The 20,863-nt window shown below is 45.0% G+C and overlaps 1 protein-coding gene across 2 annotated transcripts in view; it reads right to left on the bottom strand.

Moving 5' to 3' along the window:
* Window positions 1-647: 647 nt before the first annotated feature.
* LOC127021571 (high mobility group protein HMGI-C-like) overlaps window positions 648-20,863 on the bottom strand; it is a 31,082-nt gene continuing 10,866 nt past the window's right edge. The window contains exons 2-7 of one of the 2 annotated variants that reach the window (XM_050904711.1): window positions 14,575-14,709; window positions 12,676-12,887; window positions 11,994-12,080; window positions 11,494-11,541; window positions 6,683-6,773; window positions 648-3,495 (exon numbers count right to left, since the gene is read on the bottom strand). In XM_050904711.1, the coding sequence (XP_050760668.1) occupies window positions 3,410-3,495; window positions 6,683-6,773; window positions 11,494-11,541; window positions 11,994-12,080; window positions 12,676-12,765 (402 nt within the window). In that variant the 5' untranslated portion in view covers window positions 12,766-12,887; window positions 14,575-14,709 and the 3' untranslated portion in view covers window positions 648-3,409. The remainder of the gene's footprint in view (window positions 3,496-6,682; window positions 6,774-11,493; window positions 11,542-11,993; window positions 12,081-12,675; window positions 12,888-14,574; window positions 14,710-20,863) is intronic. The other variant, XM_050904710.1, reaches the window with a different exon arrangement.

The raw sequence follows: 20,863 nt of genomic DNA, 5'->3' as shown, positions 1-20,863 counted from the left end.
TGTTTGCCATATTATCCTTTAACCAGCTGAATTCCTGGACAAACTAGGGGTTCATCAGCTCACCTGCAGCTCTGTCCACGACAGCCTGCCCACACTGGGGTGAACATTCTGGGCAGCAGCATCAGTAGCTCCATGGTGATATTGTTGGTGTATTTCAGATTTGCTTTCTGCCTCATCTTCTGGCCCACAGACCCAAAACTTGGGACTAGTTAGGAAAGCTGTCAGATTAACTGAAGATGCTATGCACAGGAACAGAATTAATTGTATGAAAAACTAAATAGTTGTATGGCACACAGAACAATGTGGGGCATAAACAGACTCAGCTGTGGAGACTTCTGATGTACACATGAAGCAGAATTGGCTTGTGTTCAAATCAAGCCGGTTATGAGGTACTATAAGATATACAAGAGGATGGAATTAGGTACCAATGTTTGGGTTTAAGGGCCTGTCCGTTTTCCTCCATGTGTGATTCCTCATGCTCATTACTCCTTGTTTTCACATAGATCTGTGGGTGCTCCTGAACGACCAAATCTTGTTTTATATCTCCAAACTCCAGTTCAGATAAAGAGAAACTCACCTTGTCTGGTGATATGCATATGTGCTGAAGTTGTTGCACATGGAGGAGGCAAAGCAGAAGCCTGAGGTGCTATGTTTTATACCTTTATTAAAAACAAACTCCAAGGCTAATTTGCAAGTTGCCAACACGCTATGCCTTCACCAAAACCGTTTATGAGAATCTTCCAAACTTTGCTGGATAACAAACCTTCTTAATCTCCCATGTTTTGATCCAACTGTAACGACCTCTTATTTTTGACTGAGTCAGACAAAAATGTCTGAGCTTAAAAACACTTGAAATGCATTTGCTTAGAGGTAGGATTTGGCTACACAGAAAAGGTAAGTAACTATATGGGAACGCGTTATCATTTCAAAAAAGAAAATCCAAGTAATCCAGCATGAGATCCTAGCTCTCTGAAGATGGCTAGAATTCCGCCCACCTTTAATAGGCACTGACTTTCATTCCAAGTCTCTGCATAAACATGGAAGCTGAAGCTATGGATTGGGTTTTCAACTGCACACAGAATAGCTCCTAATAGTGTGGAATTCTGCTTGTTCTCCTCAAGCACGTACATTTTTATGGAGACATGTTTTCTACTGTGGCTTCCCCATAGAGTATCAAGAGGTAGCAAAGACTAGATTGTTGTTTGGTTTGGGGGGGTTTGGGGTTTTTTTTGTTGGGGTTTTTTTGTTTGTTTAAGAGAAGTACTTTGTATGCATGTCCCAGAGGAATACTGCTGACCTAAAGCAAATGGATTTACTATCTAGCTGAGGCAGTTTCCATCCCTGCTCCATGCCACCAGCTTAGAAAGGTCTGACTGATGTCATAAGAAAAGCTTAAGTCTCTTACAGATGCACTCCCTAATCCATTTAGGAGAAGCTGAAGTTCCAGTCTCACATTGTAACAGCTGTTACTCTCAGGGAACGGGTTAATTAAATAGGCAGTACAGCCTTGCAAGCAGAGTACTAAACCTGCCAATTCACCTGAAAATCAGGTAAAGAAGTTGGTAAAATATCTTGGTCTGCCACTGGAGTGGCCTTTGAATGCAGACACGAACTGCAGCTGAACTTGTGTGTCCACTGAAGAAAAGCAGCTCCCTAACCTAAATTCAGAGGAACGAACACCAGTGGATCTTCTCATGTAACCATCAACAGTTACAGATTTGCTTGCATTATGTCCCACCTGGATTTATCCACACAGCAGGAGAAGGGGCTCAAACTCTTCCCATACCTGGCAGCACGCCTCATCCTACAGCATAAGATTTAGGTCAGTCCCTGTGATCTAATCCATTTAATCCTTGATTTCTCTGCTGTGTGGTAGAGGAGGCACAAAGGTTATCTGTGATGCAGTTTTCTGCTGAGACCACCAGACTCCATACACAAGAAACTACTGTTAGGGCAAACCAGACAACACACAGAATTAACAGGATTGGGACTCTGATCGCTACTAAACTGGGCAGACTGGACAAAATGACCTAGAAGGAAAAAAAAACCTTTTTTTTCCCCCTATTATCTCTGTCCCATCAGCTCTTCCTCTTAATTCTGCATGCATTTTCTTGTGTTAAATAAACACCTGCTAAGGGAACAGACTTCCGATGAAAGGATAATAAATGAGCTCAATATATACTGCCATTTCATGGGTTTCTGCTATGCACTTCCATAAATTTAAAGCCAATTACGTTCTGTTTAAACATTTAACACTGTAGAGCTAGCCAATTTTACATCTTGTCAAAGATAATTGAAATACCCACTTTGTCCCTTTAATAGGCAGGCACAGCATCCACGGGATGGAAAATACCACCGGGATTTCACTGTTTGCAACTGGATATTGGAAATACCCTAAATTCCTCAGAATTTAGCCCTATCAGCTCTGATGCTGAAAGCACAAATCTGCATACAATGTGAGACTGAGAGCAGCAGCAACAATTTCAGACCAACTGGCTACTGCTGTCTCCCAAAACTAAACTGTATCAGCAAGCTTTTATTTGCATAGCTGCAACACTAGAGGACCCCACATACGCACATTATGGACTGACGATACAACTGATTTAAATTGAATCCTGAGGCTCTGCAAGGAAGCAACCTTTGTGTAACTGGTTCTTTACAGACACTCCTTTGAAGTGATGAAATCCAGTGGCTGTGACTAAGCTTGTAAACATTGTGCACTCAGAGTTGCTATCAAATGCAGGGGAAGTGCCACCAGGCCAAAAGCTAGTTACAGGAGATGGCCCTGCACTGATAATGCTAGGATAAAAATTTCAGAATCAATCCCCAAGACATCAGGGTGCGAACTTTCCTCTAAACCATCCAAGTTACTGACCACTGGAGCAACAGCATTAGGTAAGCTGGAAATGCCACAAAGGTTTTTCTTTCTGATATAGTAAAGAAAGGATTCGAAGACTGTCTTTCAGATGCAATCCCTACAGGCAACTGAGCAAAACTTAACTCTTGGGACTGCTCCATCAGTCTTCCAGAGGTGGTATGATATGTAAGTTCAGCAATTAGCTGTGCAAATAGGTTTCCTTTACTGTATCTGTATTATTGAGTCAACACTATCTTTCTGTTGAACTACTGCTGTCCATGGCAGGGCAAGGCACTGTGTTATCCAAGTATTTTTAAGAAAGATTAATATCCTCACAAAAGGTGTACTACAAACTGTGAAAGGCATCTCTCCGACAAAGCATTTGCCATTTCTTCCCCTAAGTCCCCGTTTGGATGTTTGGGGTAAGCCAGCAGACAACAGGAGAGAAAGCTTGGCCAAAATTATCACAAAGGAAGAATTTGAAATATGACATTAAAAATCCTGTTTTCTTTCCAGTCCTCTGGCTTCAGCAAGACATGAACAGGTGGCATACTACTGAGCTGTGGCAGGGATGTTACTCAGAGATCTCCTAAGACCAGTAGTTTTGCTGGGCCTGGAACCATCTTTTCCAGTGATGCCTAAAGGGAAAGATCATGGGAAAGAGAGGGTTAGAGCTCTGGGTCCGGGAGCCTAGCTGCCCAAATGCCCCATTACAGAGTCAGTGCAAGGTTAAAAGGTGGCAAGGATCCATTCCCAAACAACCAAAAGGTCTTCACAACAACATTCCCATTGCTCTTGTACCAGCTCCAGGCTACAGCCTGACACAAATGGCTTCCCTAGCAGCAAGCCTCAGCATGAGGCTACTGAGAGCCCAGAAGTTACAGTCCGCATGAAATTACCTGGCTTCTGCTATGCAAACACACATGATCAACCTCTGCTGTGAGCAGTTACATATTTCCAACTGCCACCCTGGATCCTCATGAGACACAAAGACCAGAATTGCCTTACCCAATGTCATAAACATCAGGAAAGTAGATGCACAGAAGGTCTGAAAATTGTCTCAGAGTGGGGAATGTTTCTGGCTACACAGGCTTGCTCTGATCTGCGGCTAACCCCTTGGTTTCAGGAAAGCTGAGGTGACCATTGGGGAAGCAGAGGCAGCAAAGTGAGACAAAGGAGTTTGCAGCTGCTCCATCTCTCAGTGTACTGAGAGCAACATAGGGAAGGAAAGACAGACAAAAAGGAGCAAGATCCCAAGGCTGCTTCTGGCTTTGGACTGGGTCTTGGAAATTTTGCCATAAAGCAAACTCACCCTCTCACAACTATACTCCATTAGCCAAGCAAGGTTACTGAAACAAACCAGGGCTGCTTTTGTGGCTTATGAGGCTTTGAAATCAGCTTCATCAGTCATTTGGCAGTGGTGCTCATGGAAGAGAAGATAAATGCTTCTTGGCCCAGACAAACAGAAAACTTTAACAATTGAGTTGTGATTGGCAGCATCTGCAGGTAGCAACACAGTAAAGCCTGAACCATTAACAAACCCCTGCCTACTCCTGGATAATGTAGAGTCACCCGTAACCAGTGCCTTGGGAAAACCAGAGCTGGATCCCCAGCTACAAAGGCGATGGAAAAACATCGGCTAGCTTTAAAGCAGCTCTCTGCCCTATGGCAGGCTTGCAAGTCTTGCATATTTCTAGTTTGGCTCTTCCTCTTTCTTGATTCTCCCCATGACAGACTGACTGAAAAGCAGGGAGTCAGTTGTTTATTTCAGCAATTCTTCCTTAATGTTGCAGACATGAAGCCCAGGGCAGATCTCTTTCCCACTCAGAGCTGTACAGCGTACAACCTGCAGGATGAGCAAGCACATATATCCTCCCATACCCTCCCTCTAGCACAGCAGCTCAAAAATTCTCACCTGAAAGGAAAAAGCAAACCGACAAACCCCACAATGACAAAAATCTCTGGCTGTGCCTATAGCGGAAGATTATTATGGGATTGCAGGCTCCTGTTAACAAATCTCAGAGCAGTAACCTCCTGCACGAGTAGCACAAAAGCTTGCAGACGTATAATATCTAAGCTAAACCCAGACCCATAGAATGGGTTCATCCAGAAACTACCTGTCTCAAAGCTGCCACAGCTGCATCTCACTTGCAAACAAGCCACAGGAACTATAGTTTCCAGTAAGTCAGAATAGTAAGTCTCCTCTTTCCCTTTTTAGTCAGAAGTTTCTAAGACAGGATTTGAAACAGGCCACTCCATCTCAAGCTCCTGAGCAAGTAACAACTGTTACAAAATTTTCCAGAGGATTGCCAGGTTTCATACTGTACATGCTTATCCCCACTGATTTTCAACTGGCTGTTCTTTTTCTTACAAAAGTGCACGCCTTTCCCAACAGTAAAACTCCCCTCTCCATCCCTGGCGCTAAGCATGCAGGCACAAAGCGGTTTGCACTGCAGTATCATGTGCTGCACTGCTGTCTCCCACTGACCACAGCATCCGCTTATCCTGTCACATCTGGTTCTACCTCATTGCGACAGGAGGGAAACATATTCCTCATGTCACTGCCCTCGGTCCCACTCAAACTGAAAGGAAGAAGAAAGTACCCACATCGGCTGTGGTTTTGGGCGATACTTAAGAGTACTACAAAAAGGCAGCGACTGAGCCGGAGGTGAGCTCATCATCCGTGAGCCTGCGGCTCTGCTGATGTCATCACACAACTCGGTGGCAGGAAGTGATACGGGAGCAGGAGCCCAAGAGGAAACTGAATCGAACAACTGAGGTTAACTATTCTGGCGTTTTATCATGTGGCATTTCCAGGGACTTTCTAAGAACCTGAGGTGGGGTTTGGCTGCCCAGCGTCAGTTAGCTTGCTTTGCACGCCATGCTCAACAGTGCTAACGGCAGCGGGATGAGGGAGCAGCTGTGCCGACCACATGGCAAAACAAGGCAACATCTGCCTCTCCTGGGTTGCGGGCCCCTTCCCCCTCCCACTCAAGGGAAAATATTTAATGAATAGCTTCCTACGATGCTCACTGAAGGTAGGACTCAGCTGCACGCAATTTTTCCTGGCATCTATCTCAGAAATGGCCCTGAATGGTACAGGCTGAACTTGGATTTGCACTTTCCCAGGGTTGTAGTGAGGCTGGGGCTCTGGGTGGTGCATCTGTAAGGTCTTACGACAGTGGTAACAGTTATCTGGCATCTCATCTCAGAGGAGCTTAGATAACTTTGCAGCCCTATATAGAAACTTGCCAGTGTCGTCATTCTCTGTGCTGCTGATACACTAGCATCTCTGCTAGTGTGCCAGCCGCTAACAGAGGGCATTGCCTTAGAGTACAAGCCAGGCAGGAGAGAGTAAGACTATCATGGAGGCATGCTGAAGTTAATCTAGACTACTAGGATGTCCCAAATGTCAAAGGATCTTCAAATCTTTTTTTTTTTTTTTTTCCAAGTAAGGTAAGACATTCATGATAGACTATTTTCACTTTCTACATAACACAGCCAGACAATTTCACTGAGCCATACCTATAACAGTGACCAGAACCTCAGATACACAACTTCTTGGAAACAAAGATATAGATTCTCTTCCCATCCCTCTTTTCTGCCTCCACTTCTGCTGAAATAGTCACAACTGAATTAAGATGGAAGGAATACGCTACCCCTCCTGTTGTAATGTGCCTGGAAGCCTTCCAAATTCTCCTTTGTTTGTAGGATTTACCAGAATGATTGCAGCCAGTGCTAGAGATTTGGGGGTACATGCATGGTTTGCCAGGGGCCTGGCTGCACAGTTTAGTCTCGTGTAATTATGATTATCTAATTTCAAACCTTGTGTGGCTGGTGCCGAGTTCAAATTCAAGTCACTGCTTCCCTGAGGATTTCCTTCCTGAGACACTCCTTCTTGGACCACTAGTTGAGGCTACGAAGAAAAACACCAAAAACAAACAAACCCCCCGACATAAAATTAGGTATTAAGAGACAAAATTGCAAATACACAAAGTAGATAGAAAGCAAAAAGCCTTTGATCAATGTTATTTAAATAAGACTGTGCAGCCCTGAAAGCATGCCCATTTGCCACCACTTCCTACATCCAACCATACGCAAGAGCAAGTGCCAGTGCATGTAGTGTCCACACCCATTCACAGGCATCTGAGTGGTTGTCAGAATCCATAATAAGCCACCATATTACCAGTCTTATGAGACACAGGGCCCCACACTTTGAAGAAATCTCCCCATTATGCAGCTGTGGAGAAATTTTTTCATCCTTGAGAACACTTTCTATATTTCAGGATATTTTCCTGTCCTGAACAACTAAGCATTTTGTCCATCAAAAATTAAAAACCAAATGGCTGTTCTTTTTCTTCTGCTTTGGTTTTGCCCCCCAAAAACTCCTCAGCTGTTAAAACAAATTAATTTTGAACTGAAACATCAGAATGCTTCACTAACCAAAGTTAGAATGACACATTTTGAAACATTAAAAAGAAAAAAAGAAAAAGGAGCCAGTGTACAAAAAGTTTTAACTTCAATAAATTGGCATGTAGCGAAGTTTTGGTTTTTTGTTTGTTTGGGGATTTTTTGGGGGGTTGGTTTTTTGGGGGTTTTTTGGTTTGGTGGGGGTTTTTTTGTTTGTTTTTGGGTTTGGTTTTTTTTGTGTTTTTTGTTTTTTGTTTTTTTTTTTTACAAATTACTATGCAGCTTATTGTTTATAGTAACACCCTAACTTACAGCTCTGGCACACAACTCAATTTAACCACAAAACCCCAAGCCTAACCCTAGAACTGCAGCTACTAATCTGATACAGAAGAAAATGGCTGGAAGAGTCTTTTCTGACCTCATTTGCAGCCTGTTATAGATGAGAGATGGCTATAAATTATTTCTAGCCTGCTATAGATGTTTATAGACTGGGCAAATCCCTGAGCACCCTGATCCAATTAGACCTGCTTTGAGCAGTGGTTTGAACTAAAGGATCTCCAGTGGGCCCTTCCAACCTAAATTATTCTATGATTCTAAAAAAATAAAAAGAAGCATAGGTACATACACAGCTGAGGGATACCAGATATTCAATACCACTATTAGGAGATCCTGGGAGCTATCAGGATGCTCCACACTATTGTCTTGCTTCTTCTGTGTGGCATAAAGGTCTCAAGGAAGAATAAAGTGCCAGCTGCATTTATAAGGAAGTGTTTTAATTAGATTATCATTACAGAAAAATAAGAATTTCCATGGACAAATTTTTTTTGAAATTGCACTTCTACCAACAAGAAAAAGAGAACATAGGACAGGAAAACTATTCCAGCCAGCTTTATTTCAGTGTTAGCTTTTGACAGCGCACACATGGGTGTCTGTGCTCCACAAGATGTTGGGAAGCATGTTCTCAACACTGCCTGGCTGCCCCCATTTCCTTTTCCACTGCAGGAGCCTGTCCTCGGGGGAGAAGAGGAGGGGGTCTCTCTCTGCAGCCATGTCAGGCACACAGAATAGCTACAAAGCAAGGCTGAAGCCATCTCCACTATCACTGTCAGTTTAACCACAAGCCAGCCCTACCAGCAGGTGTTTTATAAACTGTCCTTTGCTCTGAAACCCTCTCTCAGACTTGTCCTGCATAGGCTCCTCAGCTTTATATAGTATGTGCTTCACTTTTTTTGGCTTTCCTGAACCCTACAATAACAGAGTTTCACAGCGAAGGCCTCTCTGCCCCGGTTCAGACTGCATCACAGCAACAGCAGAAGCTGGGACTGAATCTATTCCTCCCACAGAATTCTATTGCCTGCTTTTTCCCTTACTAGGCAGGAAGCAGAAAGGCACTGTAGCACTCCTGAGGGTTAAGCTTGCCTATTTCAGATTAGATGCAGAATGCATAAACTAGTGCCAGAAACTGTCTGCCAGCTGCATCTGGAGTCCTTTGGCTTCTGCATTTGCATTTACCTACTGTAGTTCATGGCTACACATACAGGACACATCCCTTCATACCATTGTCCAAGACAAGGTAGTAGCTGAGGCCTCCTTCCCCCTCTCTTCTCAATCTCTGCCTCCCCTCATGCACATGGCCAGGTCAAATTGCACCTGCTGATGAATATCCCTCTTATCCCATCTCAAATTCAGCAATATCCAGACTGCTTTGAAGCTACTTGCAAAGCCCTACCGCCTTTCACTGCTCCCAAGGAAGGACTGTCACACCACTCAGATTGTCTGCTAGCCGTCATGCAGCCATCTGGATGCCAGTCCCTGACCCTACTTTCACCTGGTGAGAGTATGCCACGTGATGTTGCTCTATTCTCATCAGCGCTTCTTTTTGGCACAAATCCTCCTCTCCTAGCTATTGCTTTCTAGCTGGGTTGCAACTTCAGAGTAACTTCTAACGGTCAGCTTCCGAGCTCCCTGAAACTTCCATCTGTTTGCCTCCGGGGTCTGTCTGAAATTCTGTTGCAAAGCAATTTGTAACTTATCAGAGTTCAAACAGTCTCAACCACATCTGAAGAGTACACTGCCAGCACCCAGCCCTTCCATGAAGGGGTGAGAAACCCTCTCATCCAGGACAAACTCTCAGTGCAGGCAGAACCCTGCAATCACAATCCTTCAGGGAACACCTATACTCTCTCTCACTTTATTTTTATAATGTTATCTTTGATCTGTGTCACCTGGGGAGTCAGAGGTATGTTTTCTGACCGTACAGGTCACTCCCTATCCCCAGCCCTAGTTCAGGCTGATGCTGTGTCTCACACTTAGCTGTTTTACCCTAGCATTTTCAGTCCAGTTCAGCAACGTTCAGCAACGTTCAGCTCTGTTCTCTATCAGCAGATAATGATGCCTCCCTTCTCACAGTCCCTTTTGTCCTGGACACTGCTTAAACAGGACTGTGCTCCTCATCTGGTCCAGGGAGCAATCTATGTATCTTCTACTTACAGAGTCTTGGGGCAGGAAAACAACATCTTCCCCATAGAATCTGAGCTCCTTCTGACCCACTCTGTCCTTGAAAGGGAATCAAGACTTAGGACTGGCTGTGCCTCCTTAGCCCTTTCTGACATCTCTCCAATGCGCATGGCTCTAGTACGTATCTCTCTGAGCTATACACGTTCAAGTCATTTTTCTTGCTTCCTTGCATCTGATTCATAAAAGAGCATCTTCTCTCCTAATTTGCTGCTGCTTTGTATTTTTTCCCCTCATCTCATTCCTTCCTCTCTCTAAAAAACAAAGACAACCTCAAAAAAACCCAAGATCTTTTTTTTTCTTTTTCTACTTTGCAGCCCTGAGATGGTTCTTTTTCCTCAAAATGCATTTCGGGCTTTTCACAACAACCTGGCCATGGCACCCTACCACTACTGAAAGGGAGAACACTGTCCTTTATTCATGTCCTTCTAGGTCCTCCTGCTTCTCTTTGAGATTTGTCAGCCCACAAATGACACCAGCAGAACTCACCGAGTAAGATGTTTTGGTCTCTAAGACACAGCCATTTCTGCCTCCAAGGCTTTTTCATAGAGCTTGAGGATCCCAATTTGCAGAGCTGGTTGCTTTAAGCACTGGTAACATACCAGATTTCCTTACACAGTGTATTTAAATAACATAATATAAATGGGCTTAGAAAAAGCAATGGGCTTTTAGCAAAAGCTATGTGCTGAACTAGACTGTAACCTTCTCATCTGGATTTCAAAGAAGAAACAGCAATTGGACAGATTTATGGAGTAGATCTCTTGTCTGGGAGATTCAGTTCTGCACTGGCTTTGCAGACAGTTTCCCTCCGCCACTAGCCAAGAAATATTTGTATGCCAAGGTCACTGTCATGTCAGAAAAGTCTTCTAATCTCTCCCACAACCTGGCACTTCCTCCCTGGTGAAGATTTCCTTCCAAGCCTCCCGCGTAGCCCTCAGGCTGCTCTATTCCTCTGTTTCTGCTGAACCAGACAGTGTCTCTTTCCCTCCTAAGCACTCCTGTGGCACCGCAACTGTAGAACAAACCTACGGATTCCTGCAGCAAGTGCACAGCTTGGGTTTGGTCTAGAGTTTTTTGTGGTAACAGATAGACAGCAAATAACAGTTTGTGGTTGTTGTGCGTTGTTTTTTTTTTTTTTTAATCACTCCTAATGATAGATAACATGCCATTAATTGTTCACAGGACTGAATATCCTTATTGATTAAAAGCTTTCATCTTTTTTTTCATGCCTGAAATGTTCTATCTTCATCTACTGATTCTTACTAATCCTTTGTTTGCTGCATAGAAGAGCCTCCTGCTGGCAGGATTCACCAAATTTCTCTTTTTGCTTAATTTTAAGTTTCTTCTTTGAGACAAACTGACACACTAAACAATCAACTTCAGTCTTTCAAGACTCCTGGGAAAACAACCCCTCTGCCCAAGAAGCGATGGAATCTCTGGTCTGACATTCCAAGCTTGGGAAAGTACTGTGGAAGACTAATATGTCTTGAATTAAGTACAGCAGCTTTCCTGGGCTCTCAGAATTCTTCAGGAGCTGAACCTTAGAGGTGACTGGAAAGGCAGTCAGAGCTTCCCTAACACATTAGATTTCCAGGCCACCTAGGCTGAAAGAATGTCATTGCAGATAGAGAGCATGAGAAGAGCAAACGCAACTGAAAATCCCCCTGGATCTGTGACTGGAGAAGAGGAAAAGGACTAAACACTGTACTCACCCACTTGCGGGGCCTCCCTCTTGGCCTTTTCCCAGCAGAAGGTCCTACCTTTATTGAAAACAAAGGGAAAAAAAAATTTTCAGCTCTCATATTTGCTGGGCACTGTGACTAATACAGTGAACCTGGCCAAGGTGATCTCTGTATAAAGTTCTTGTGAGACAAGTAGCAGAAAAGGCAAAAGCTGGGGACAGAAGACAGTTGAGGAGGAAATGCCTGCCAGACTATGCTGGTTGTGATTATTTGGCAATGGTGGAGGAGAAATGCTAGAAGGAAGCTGCTGAACAGGCAGTGGCAACACAGGAAGGCTGGGAGGTGAGTTAGGACTAAAACCACAATAACTGGTTTGTCCAACAGTGGCAATTAAAGCTGAGCTGAATTAGGGGCAACTTTCACTGTTTAAGCTAAGAAAAACCTCCCTGCTTGTCCCTCTAGCAATGCTGCAAGAAGGGACAGCCAGCTTCTCTCTCCCCCATAAAAGAATATAAGCCATTTCCTCTTACCATTTGTCCAGATACAGTAGTCACTTTCTTGCTTCCTTTTGGCCTTCCTCGTGGTTTCTTCACTGGCAATGGTCCCACAGCCTCCTCCTGGGATAAAAGGAAGAAATAATTTAAGCAGGATGATCCCTGGAACAACTTACAGCTTCTCATTCTAATGTCTTAGACTGTCCTACACCAATAATTGCACCCAGACCACTAAATACCTGGTTGTCTCTGCTTTTCCAGCTGTGAAGTGCATTAGAAGATAGCCAGCAATACCCCTACCCCCTTGTCTTTTGGGCTGGGGAAATGAATAAGTTCCCAGGACTCTGACCATAGTGCCTGGAATAGGGAGAGAAAAGGCCTTGGCTCTCTCCGCTCTATCTAACTACTGGTGCAGAAACAGAGGGTGATGACACCCGAAAGTCTCCAGACTGGAACAGAGATTTGGCTAGCTCCTCTCATGCCTTTTCCTGGCCTGAACAGTCATGGCCTGCCACATTAGAGACACCTCTGAAGCCAGTGGCTGAGATGCCCCAGGGTGCACATACTGCTGCTTTCCTGAATAGCAGTAATATTTACCACAGAACACCTCAGCTTCCCGTGCTCTTTGTTAGCGAACCGCTTCCCAGGGCTGCCTGCAAATCCAGCAGGCTAATGCCATAGCATCCTGAGGCAGCCTTTTAGGATGATGTGCCCTCACCTGTGGCTGCTTCTTTGGTCTTCCCCTCTTTCTCTTCAGGCCCTCGGTCAGTATAGATGAGCCAGGGTTCACTGGCCTCTCGTTGCTCATGTTGGCACTTTCCACAGTTTCCAGATGATAATCCAGCAAGTTATTTTTCCATGGACTTGGAAAGAAAACTTGTCTCTTCTTTCTTTCCCTATCTTGTTATGGATTCTCCTCTACCTGCAAGGCTGAAATGGTGAGAGAGAATCAGGCATGACAGCTTGCTATTGTTTTTATCAGCTGGAAGAGTCTGGGACACAGCAGATATTTAGAAGCATAACCATGCTTTATAAACATTATCGAACTATTCTCTTACATGGCCCATTCCTCAGCTTTCTGAGGCTTTTGGCCAAAGGAACTGATTGCTCCAGATGCCAGAGCGTGTTGGTACCTGCATCTACCTTTCCCACCTTGTTGTCCAGTTTCATCCGAACTGACAATGTCTTCAGCTCTCTGAACTCCCCTCTTTGTAGGCTTCCTTTGCCTGAGGAGGAAGCAGGTGGGAGACAAAGTGGTGGTGGGTGAGTTATAAACACCCCATTCAAGGGTAAAGCTTCATTTGGAGCTCCTATATCATTAGATACCAAAGCTAATCCTGAGATCCAAATCCACAGCAAAGAGAGCCTTATATCAGGATGCTTGACAGAGCAAGTATCAGGGTACAAACTCTTTAAGAGGTGAATTTGGCTCTAGAGCTGCCCCTCAAGAGTTTGTTCCTAATCACTGACTGAACAGGTGCTGACTGGGGAGATGGCCTGACCCCATTTCAGAGCGCTCAGCCTCTGGCCCTGCACGAGGCTCTCTGTTTCCTACAGGACAAAAGTCACCCAGACCTGGGTTTTGCTTGGATCCTCAGCACTGATTTGTCTACTGCAAGTATTCTATCAGCAGGCTTGCCAGTCAGCCTCCTCCCTGTCCCCAAGCTCTACTTAGTGCCTGCTGTGGTTGGAATGAGCCCTGATCTGACTTGTTTGCTCTAAGAAATAACAAAGATCATGAGCTGTTGAGGGTACAGAGGAAACCAATGACTTTCCTTGCTTCTGCTTGAGGTTTCTCCTCTGGCATTGTCTGCCAGAGAAGGTGGCAGTCTGACTGTGAGCCTTTACACCCTCACATCCTGAAGCTGGAAGAGGAGGGAAGAGACCTTGACCAGAAGCTCAGCTGGCACCTGAATCCCAGGCACGTTAAGAGAAGTGGGGGTCACTGGTCTTGCTTGCGTGTGAGGTCAACCCTAGCCAAGGATCTGAGTTCAGCTCCCAGTTTGCTGATCTGCTTGAACAGGGCACTTGCAGCCTCCCCAGACCTTGGGCCTCCTTTCCTTCTTGCACAGGAAGGAGGGCTCAAGAAGATGAGAGAGGCTGAGGGGACTGAGCCTGGCTGGACAGAGGCCAGCAGTACTGGCTGAATCCTCTTTTGTCACTAATTCTTACCACAAAATAAATAACTGAGAATAGTGCGGTTGAGAAAGCAACATCATTGCTCGCTTAGGAGAGCAGGAGTATATAGATGAACAATGCATTTCTGCCTTCTATGCAAAGCCATTGCCTTCTCATCTGGACATTGCAAGTGTAATCTGCCTTGCCCGTAGCTCTTCTGCCTCCACCTGAGAAATGTTTTTTGCAGCTCTTTGCTCTACCTGTTTTGTTTCTCCTTTTAAATGAAAGGTAACAACAGTGTGCTTAAACAGCTTTTTGTCCCGTTGGCCTTGAGTGCTGCTGGGTCCCTAAGTCCCTCCAGCAGGCTCTACCTGAGGCAATAAAGGCAGTATTGCAAGAGCACTGCTGCACCACGTAGAAGAGTGTGACTGTTTTCTTGAAAATAATGCTGGAGGGCAGAAGCTGGGTTCAGTTCCAGTTCATGCATGAGCAACCCTACCTAGCGAACTCCCTGGATGTCCCTTTGTGCACACTGTTGGGACCCAGCTCACAGGTGCTGCTGCACACTCGGCTTTTCTATCAAAACCTCTGATCAGAGAGCAATGGAAAGACCATAGCTGAGTTCAGGCTGCATCTGGAGGGAAGACAGAAAAAAAAAAAGTTTCTTTGTACTTGCAAGCCACACACAGTTGCCACCAAGTCCCTGAGAGACAAGCATGAATCACTTCTGCAGTCTCTTTCAGAGAAGACCTGTGCTTTTAGAAACTGTTACCAGAGCTTTGTAGTTTGATCAGATGTTCAAGTTCCAGAGATGAGAGGGCCTTAACCGAAGATGACAACAAATATTCTGCCCTCTCATCCAGCTACTGTTTCCTGCGTCCACATTTACTGGTCAGAATTGGGGCTAAAACGGCCTTGTGCTGATCCTGGCATTTGGGGCTGGCTGAGGCAGAAGGGAGTCACTGAGGTACACAGACCCTGGAATGCTCTAGGAGCAGAGAAGCCTTAGTGCCTCTTCCCAAAGGCAAGTCTAAGCCAGCCCTGGCTTGTGCTGCACATATCTGCTGCTGGATCAGCCCAGAGCGCTGCAAAGGTGGCTTGAAGCCTCCTGAGCTTCCCCTCAGCCGCCTGTGGAAAGGGAATACACATTGCCATAGGAATGGACAAGTGTGAAAGTGCTGTCCAAGCCAGGTCCCTGAGAAGAGATCAACGCTGCTTTGACAACACAGCTTCTACCTATGGATCACAGTAATTTGAAAGCACTGGTTCAGTGCCTCTTGGAATTCAGGTCCTAATGCTAATATGTGGAAAAGAGTTACAGAGGAAATATAAACATGTCCTTGAAAAGTATCGTATGTGCATGTTTTTCCCTGTTTTTCCATGGTAATGCCAAAGCGTAAGGAACAGGATGAATGATGGGGTATGGCAGGTATTGTCAAAGATAACAACAGATGTAGTTGTATCTGGGGGAGGCTGTGTTGATAGGAGGGCTGAGTTAAGTATTTGTATTTTATTTTTCAATCTCAGATTGCACTATCTGCTTGGTCACCTCAGGCTGGACACGCAGAATCTGAAAATGTCAGTGGCAGATGCAGCAAGAAAACGTCACCCTTCACTCCATATTCTAACAAAATGTATGCAGCCATGGCAGACACTGAAGCCATTGCTCTCATTGACACAACCTCTCTCATGAGTTCACTGTAACTGAAACCAGCATTAAATCCAAATTTTGCATGTCATTATTCAAGTGGGAGCAACCACAGTGTACAGAATTCATTTTTCCCCAGATGCAAAGAAAGTCAGTTCTTGCACAATGATTGTTTTCTAAATCCTGCTAGACTGATACACTCTACAATGTCTTTCACATGTCTGGCAAGCTTTCTACAGACAGGACTGCAGACAAATGTACAGAGACCGCCAGGAGACAGCAGTGTCTTTGTACATCTCTCTTCCACCTTCCCATCACCCAAAGGCACATGCTTCTTGAAGCCTGGTGTGAAAAGAAAAAAAAAAAACCACAAGTAAAGCTATACAAGCATCAGTCCTTAGGGCTTTTGTAAGCTTTACATGACTCAATGTAAGATGCATACAAAGCAAAAGCACCCACTGCAATTCTACTTCAAATTTCTCAACAATAGCTTTCCATTTATATACATAAAACCCCAAACTAATATCGACTCCCATTGTGTACCAAAAAACAAGTATGCTTTCCAGGGTCACTGCAGTCCCTGCTGGGAGTGGAGCCAGCAGGGCTGAATTCCAGTCCTATACACTATCCACAAGGCCACAAGATCTAAAAAAAACCTATCCAAATGCTTGTGGGCCTTAGATCACCTTTATGTCAGCCATATACACAGCTTTGCAAATGATGCAGCCATGTGAATACATGTTTTTGGCAGTATTCAGACCTCTATGTTGCAGAGACATCACCGAAAACAAAGGACCTCATGTCCCAAAAGCAATCCCAGGCACCTGGCAGAGGACAGGGGATTCTCACAGTTTAATGCTTTGCACTTGATTTAGGTGCAAAGTTGTACAAAGCCAGTTTTTCTACCATACCAAATTCTCAGGAAAGAAAAGCTCCTCCTGGGGACAATGTATTTGTAGTCTAACCCAGGGTATTCAATAGTGTTCTTGAGGGACTTTTCCCTTTCCACAGACTACAGAGGAAGCCTTGGGGATGAGCCTGCTGACTTGGGCAGGTACATTAAATGGCAGAACCCCTTCTTGTTTGTTTCCTCAGGGAGGTTAAATTTTAGGCTATGTCCTTGGGAGAAATACAATATGACACAGGCATGCTTGAGACATCGTACTAAAACCCCCAAACTGTGTGCATGATTCACAGCAAATGCTGCCAGGAAATTATTGTCTAGCTGCAGTGCCCACATACAAAATACAAAGCTCGCAAAGCCTTTTTCAAAGCATAATAGGAATGTGATTATAAGAGACCCTTCATTATAGCCTTAACTCTGCCGCTGTCTCTATAATAATAGGAAAAAACATCCACAAAGCACAACTCCCACTTAGTAGCACAGCGCCATTGTTCTGCTGTCACGTGTGACAAAGTAAATCCAGGGTAACTTCACTGATGTGAACGTGGTCACTCTTCAGTCCCTCTAGTAAGAGAAGGAGGGAAAAACTTGGCCCAAGCCCTGCATCAAGCGGAGGAGGATAAAAGACTTTGTTAGTCAAGACATCTAAAGAAGGGGACTAAGAAGGCCGGGCAGAGAGAAGCCTTTCATTCCAATAACAGTAACAATAACGACCGGCACACGCATTATAAGAAATTACTTTCACCTTCCGAGAAATCAAATGCTCACGTCTTCTCAGATCTTGCAGCAGATCAAGACCACAGCTTGTTGCAGTTCCCCATGGATTGTTCTACCAGAAAAGCAGGATAGCCAAGCACTGGAATATCCCCCTTGGGAAAGAGCAGTGGTAGTAACACTCTGGCAAATGCACCTTTTCTGCCAGATTTTTCTGTGAAATGAGGAACTTATGGGCTACTAAATCAAGCTTGTGGCAACAGCAGGTAACTGCCACAGTCTCATAAATCACATCTCAAAAACATAACCTCTCTAGGTGATTTCCCTAACTACTTTGAGTGGCTAAGTCTAAGCCTTCTTTGGTCTCATGCTTAAAAGTCTCCTAGTTCCTTGCCTGTTGTTTTTTTTCAACGAGCAATTTATTGTCATTTGTTCTTGTATCACCAGAGTCCTTCAGCAGCAACATTCCTTTCTCCTCCATTTTTAAACCCACTCTGCCAGATATACACATTAATCTGATCTCCCCCATCTTGCCCAGCTGAACAAGCCAGTGTGTTCCAGTTTCTTGGGATGTGATCGTATCTCCTGATTGTTTTGGTTGTCATTTACATCGTTTCCAATCTGAGCTCAACACTTCTGAATATGATAAGGATTCTTACTCTCAAAACTATTTTCAGTGAGGACAGCTTGACTAACTTAACCTCCCACTTATCTGAGAAGCATGGGCTAAGCAACAGTTCAGTGGGAAAAATTCAGTTCCTGTGTAACATTTGGAAGCATGAGCTTCCAAACTGATTCAACCAGCAAGCTATTCCACCACCTCCAGCACATCCTGACTGATAAAATATCCAGTTCAGAAGACAGAAACTATTTAAGCTTACAGAGGACAAAAAATACAGGAACCGTATGGGCTTCCATGCTTCGCATCAGTGCTAGGGACCAGCTCAAGGCCTGAACGGGAACTTCTGTAGCTCTATCTACAGTTACATTTCCGACTTTGTTATAGATTTCTCTGTGTAACCCTAATGAAAGTGCCTTCACGCGTTTCAGTTCCCCATCCACAAAATGGTGCGTAGTTCCCTGACTGCTGAGCTATGCCGGTGATGGGGCTGAGGGGAAAGAACCCGAGTGAGGCAGGAAGAGGCCATCCTGTCTGCGCCTGTTCTTCCGAGACAGCCAGCAAGGCAGGCAGGTGCTACCATCTGGGATAGGAGCTTTTGGACTAAAGACCTACCTACTAGGAAACAGTGCCAGAAGCTTTTTTTTTTTTTTTTTTACACGTTAGGCACATGCACAGCTACATGGAAAAAGGGTTGTTGATTACTGAGTTTCAACTAATGATGTGGACACGAACAGTCTCTGTTTCCTGTTTCCCAGATCCTGAGCACCCAGCTTCAGCACAACATCGATACACTGCAAGAGCACTCTCTTGAACAAACCTACGCTTGATGCAGTGCCTGCCAAGTTATTTCTCTCTCTGTCCAGATACCTGAGCCACTTATTACTCTGAGAGGCACCTTGCTCATCCTAATCCATACCACAACTAATCATAGAAATACCACCATGGCTCTGCTGTAGCTAGGCTAAAATATTCCCATTTCTTCCTCAGAAAAGTGAGGCTTTGCATGTGCCTGTGGAATGAGTCAGGCCATGTGTGGAGTCCTAGCTGCACTGAGGTCCTATTCATTTCTGTATGCACAGGACTTTCCCTGCAAGTTGCCACATACTTCCGCAGTAAAGGGCTCCACCTCAATCCTACCTCAGCGCCATCAGCTTCCAAGCCCTGCCAAGGCCCCAGGCTTCTTATGGTCAGAGCGGACAAAGCAAGGAGGCAGTTAACCATCCCAGAGAAGACGTAGAAAAGCACTGCTGGATACCAAGACCAGAGAGGAAGAGAGATCTGGAATCTGTTCCTGACTGATCTTGGGCAAGTCATGTAATCTTTCAGTGCTTCACATTTTCTGTCTATAAGATTATGGAGTAACACTGGAAGTATTAACACTTGCCCTCAACCTGGGTTGGAGTGACTGAGGATTAAGTCAGTCCTATTTGTAGCATAACACTAAGAACCCCCAGCAGAAGAGAACAGAGCAAGGCATTATTAGCAGACTGCACCAGCAGCCTCCCCAATGTCATCGTGTTCGGGAGCACAAAGGAGAGGCTGTCGCAACTGAAGAAATACAGCCCAGGATTAGCCACATCCTGCTGAGCAGCAAAACACACCCTCAACCCTCTTCCCCCAGGAAGCTGAAGGCTCGTGGGACCAATTTGGCCCAAAGCTGTAAACTGGAGTTCCCTGCCCTGGGACCTGGCACAGAGCAGCACAGGAGTGTGAGTTAGGGTTCCCTAGAGCTGCAGCACGTTGCTGAACTGCACAGCACTTCTCACCCACTCCCACACCAGAGCAGGCAGGGGATACAGGGCCCAGCTCACTGTCTCTATCCAAGGAAACTCAGGTACCAAACTCAGGACCCCAAGTCTTGAGGCCACTGCCTGAGGTCTTAGATACCCTTCCAGCACTTCTCCCAAAAGTATCAAGCCAGATCAGTGACACTTAATGCCTCTGTGCAGATTATAGAGCCCCGAGCATTACACGTAAGAGCCTGTTAAAATTCTCCCTTCAGGAATTTGCCCAAAGACCCAAACGTTTGTCAAAGGACTCTTTCTTCTCTTAAAGTCTCTGTCCAGACACTTTCACCAAAAAGCAAGCTCCCCAAGCACTGCAGAGTTAAATCAGTGGAGAAAAAACAACAGTATTTACAGGGAAATAAAAGGATAAGGAGAAATCTGTGGTTACTAAAACAAAATTAAAAATCACAGTCATCTGTTATTTCAGATAGCATGAAGCCTCGCTCCTCTGCTGAATTACTGTCTTTTTCAGCCCAACTACTGACATCTGCAAAACACTGTCCACTTGCGCAAAATCAGGAAATGGCCCTCTGCGTTTCCTGGTGAGGACAGGCGTCTTGGCACCTGGCACGGGGACATAACAGGCAGCAAGTTTTCTGCCTTAACCTACTTCCAAAGAGTCTCTCTCAATTACCAAGATGCAATTTATTAATCCCTATGCCTTAATAAACCGCATCATCTTGCGGATGAGCTCTGCATACGCATTTCAAATGCAGGCTTGCTAATGTGGTAAGAAAGGAACAAGATTACCTGTTGAGAAGTTGGGCAGCGCCACTTGACCCGACCCCAGCAGACCTAGCAATGAAGGCAGGAGTGAAAGACAGAGGTATCCAGCAGCTGACACCCCTTCTGCACTGGAGAGAAGCAGCTAACCGAAGTCTCTGCACACATTCATTTCAGGAGCCTTACAATGAGCCGAACGCTATTTATTGCGCTCCCAGTTAGTGATATGGAAAGCAGCATGAGCACTGCCAGCGATCTCCTTCTGATGGCAGTCCTGAGTAGTGACAGCAAGTGAAACCGAGTTCACTTCAACCCGCCTGGAATCTCACACTAAACTGGCAACAACCAAAAATAAGAAAAATCCCCAACCAGACCACTTACCCCAGGCAG

This window comes from Gymnogyps californianus, chromosome 13 (assembly GCF_018139145.2).
Source record: "Gymnogyps californianus isolate 813 chromosome 13, ASM1813914v2, whole genome shotgun sequence".
Classification (NCBI taxonomy): domain Eukaryota; kingdom Metazoa; phylum Chordata; class Aves; order Accipitriformes; family Cathartidae; genus Gymnogyps; species Gymnogyps californianus.
The sequence above is the reverse complement of the archived record's forward strand: the minus strand, read 5'-3'. Positions and strand labels throughout refer to the sequence as shown.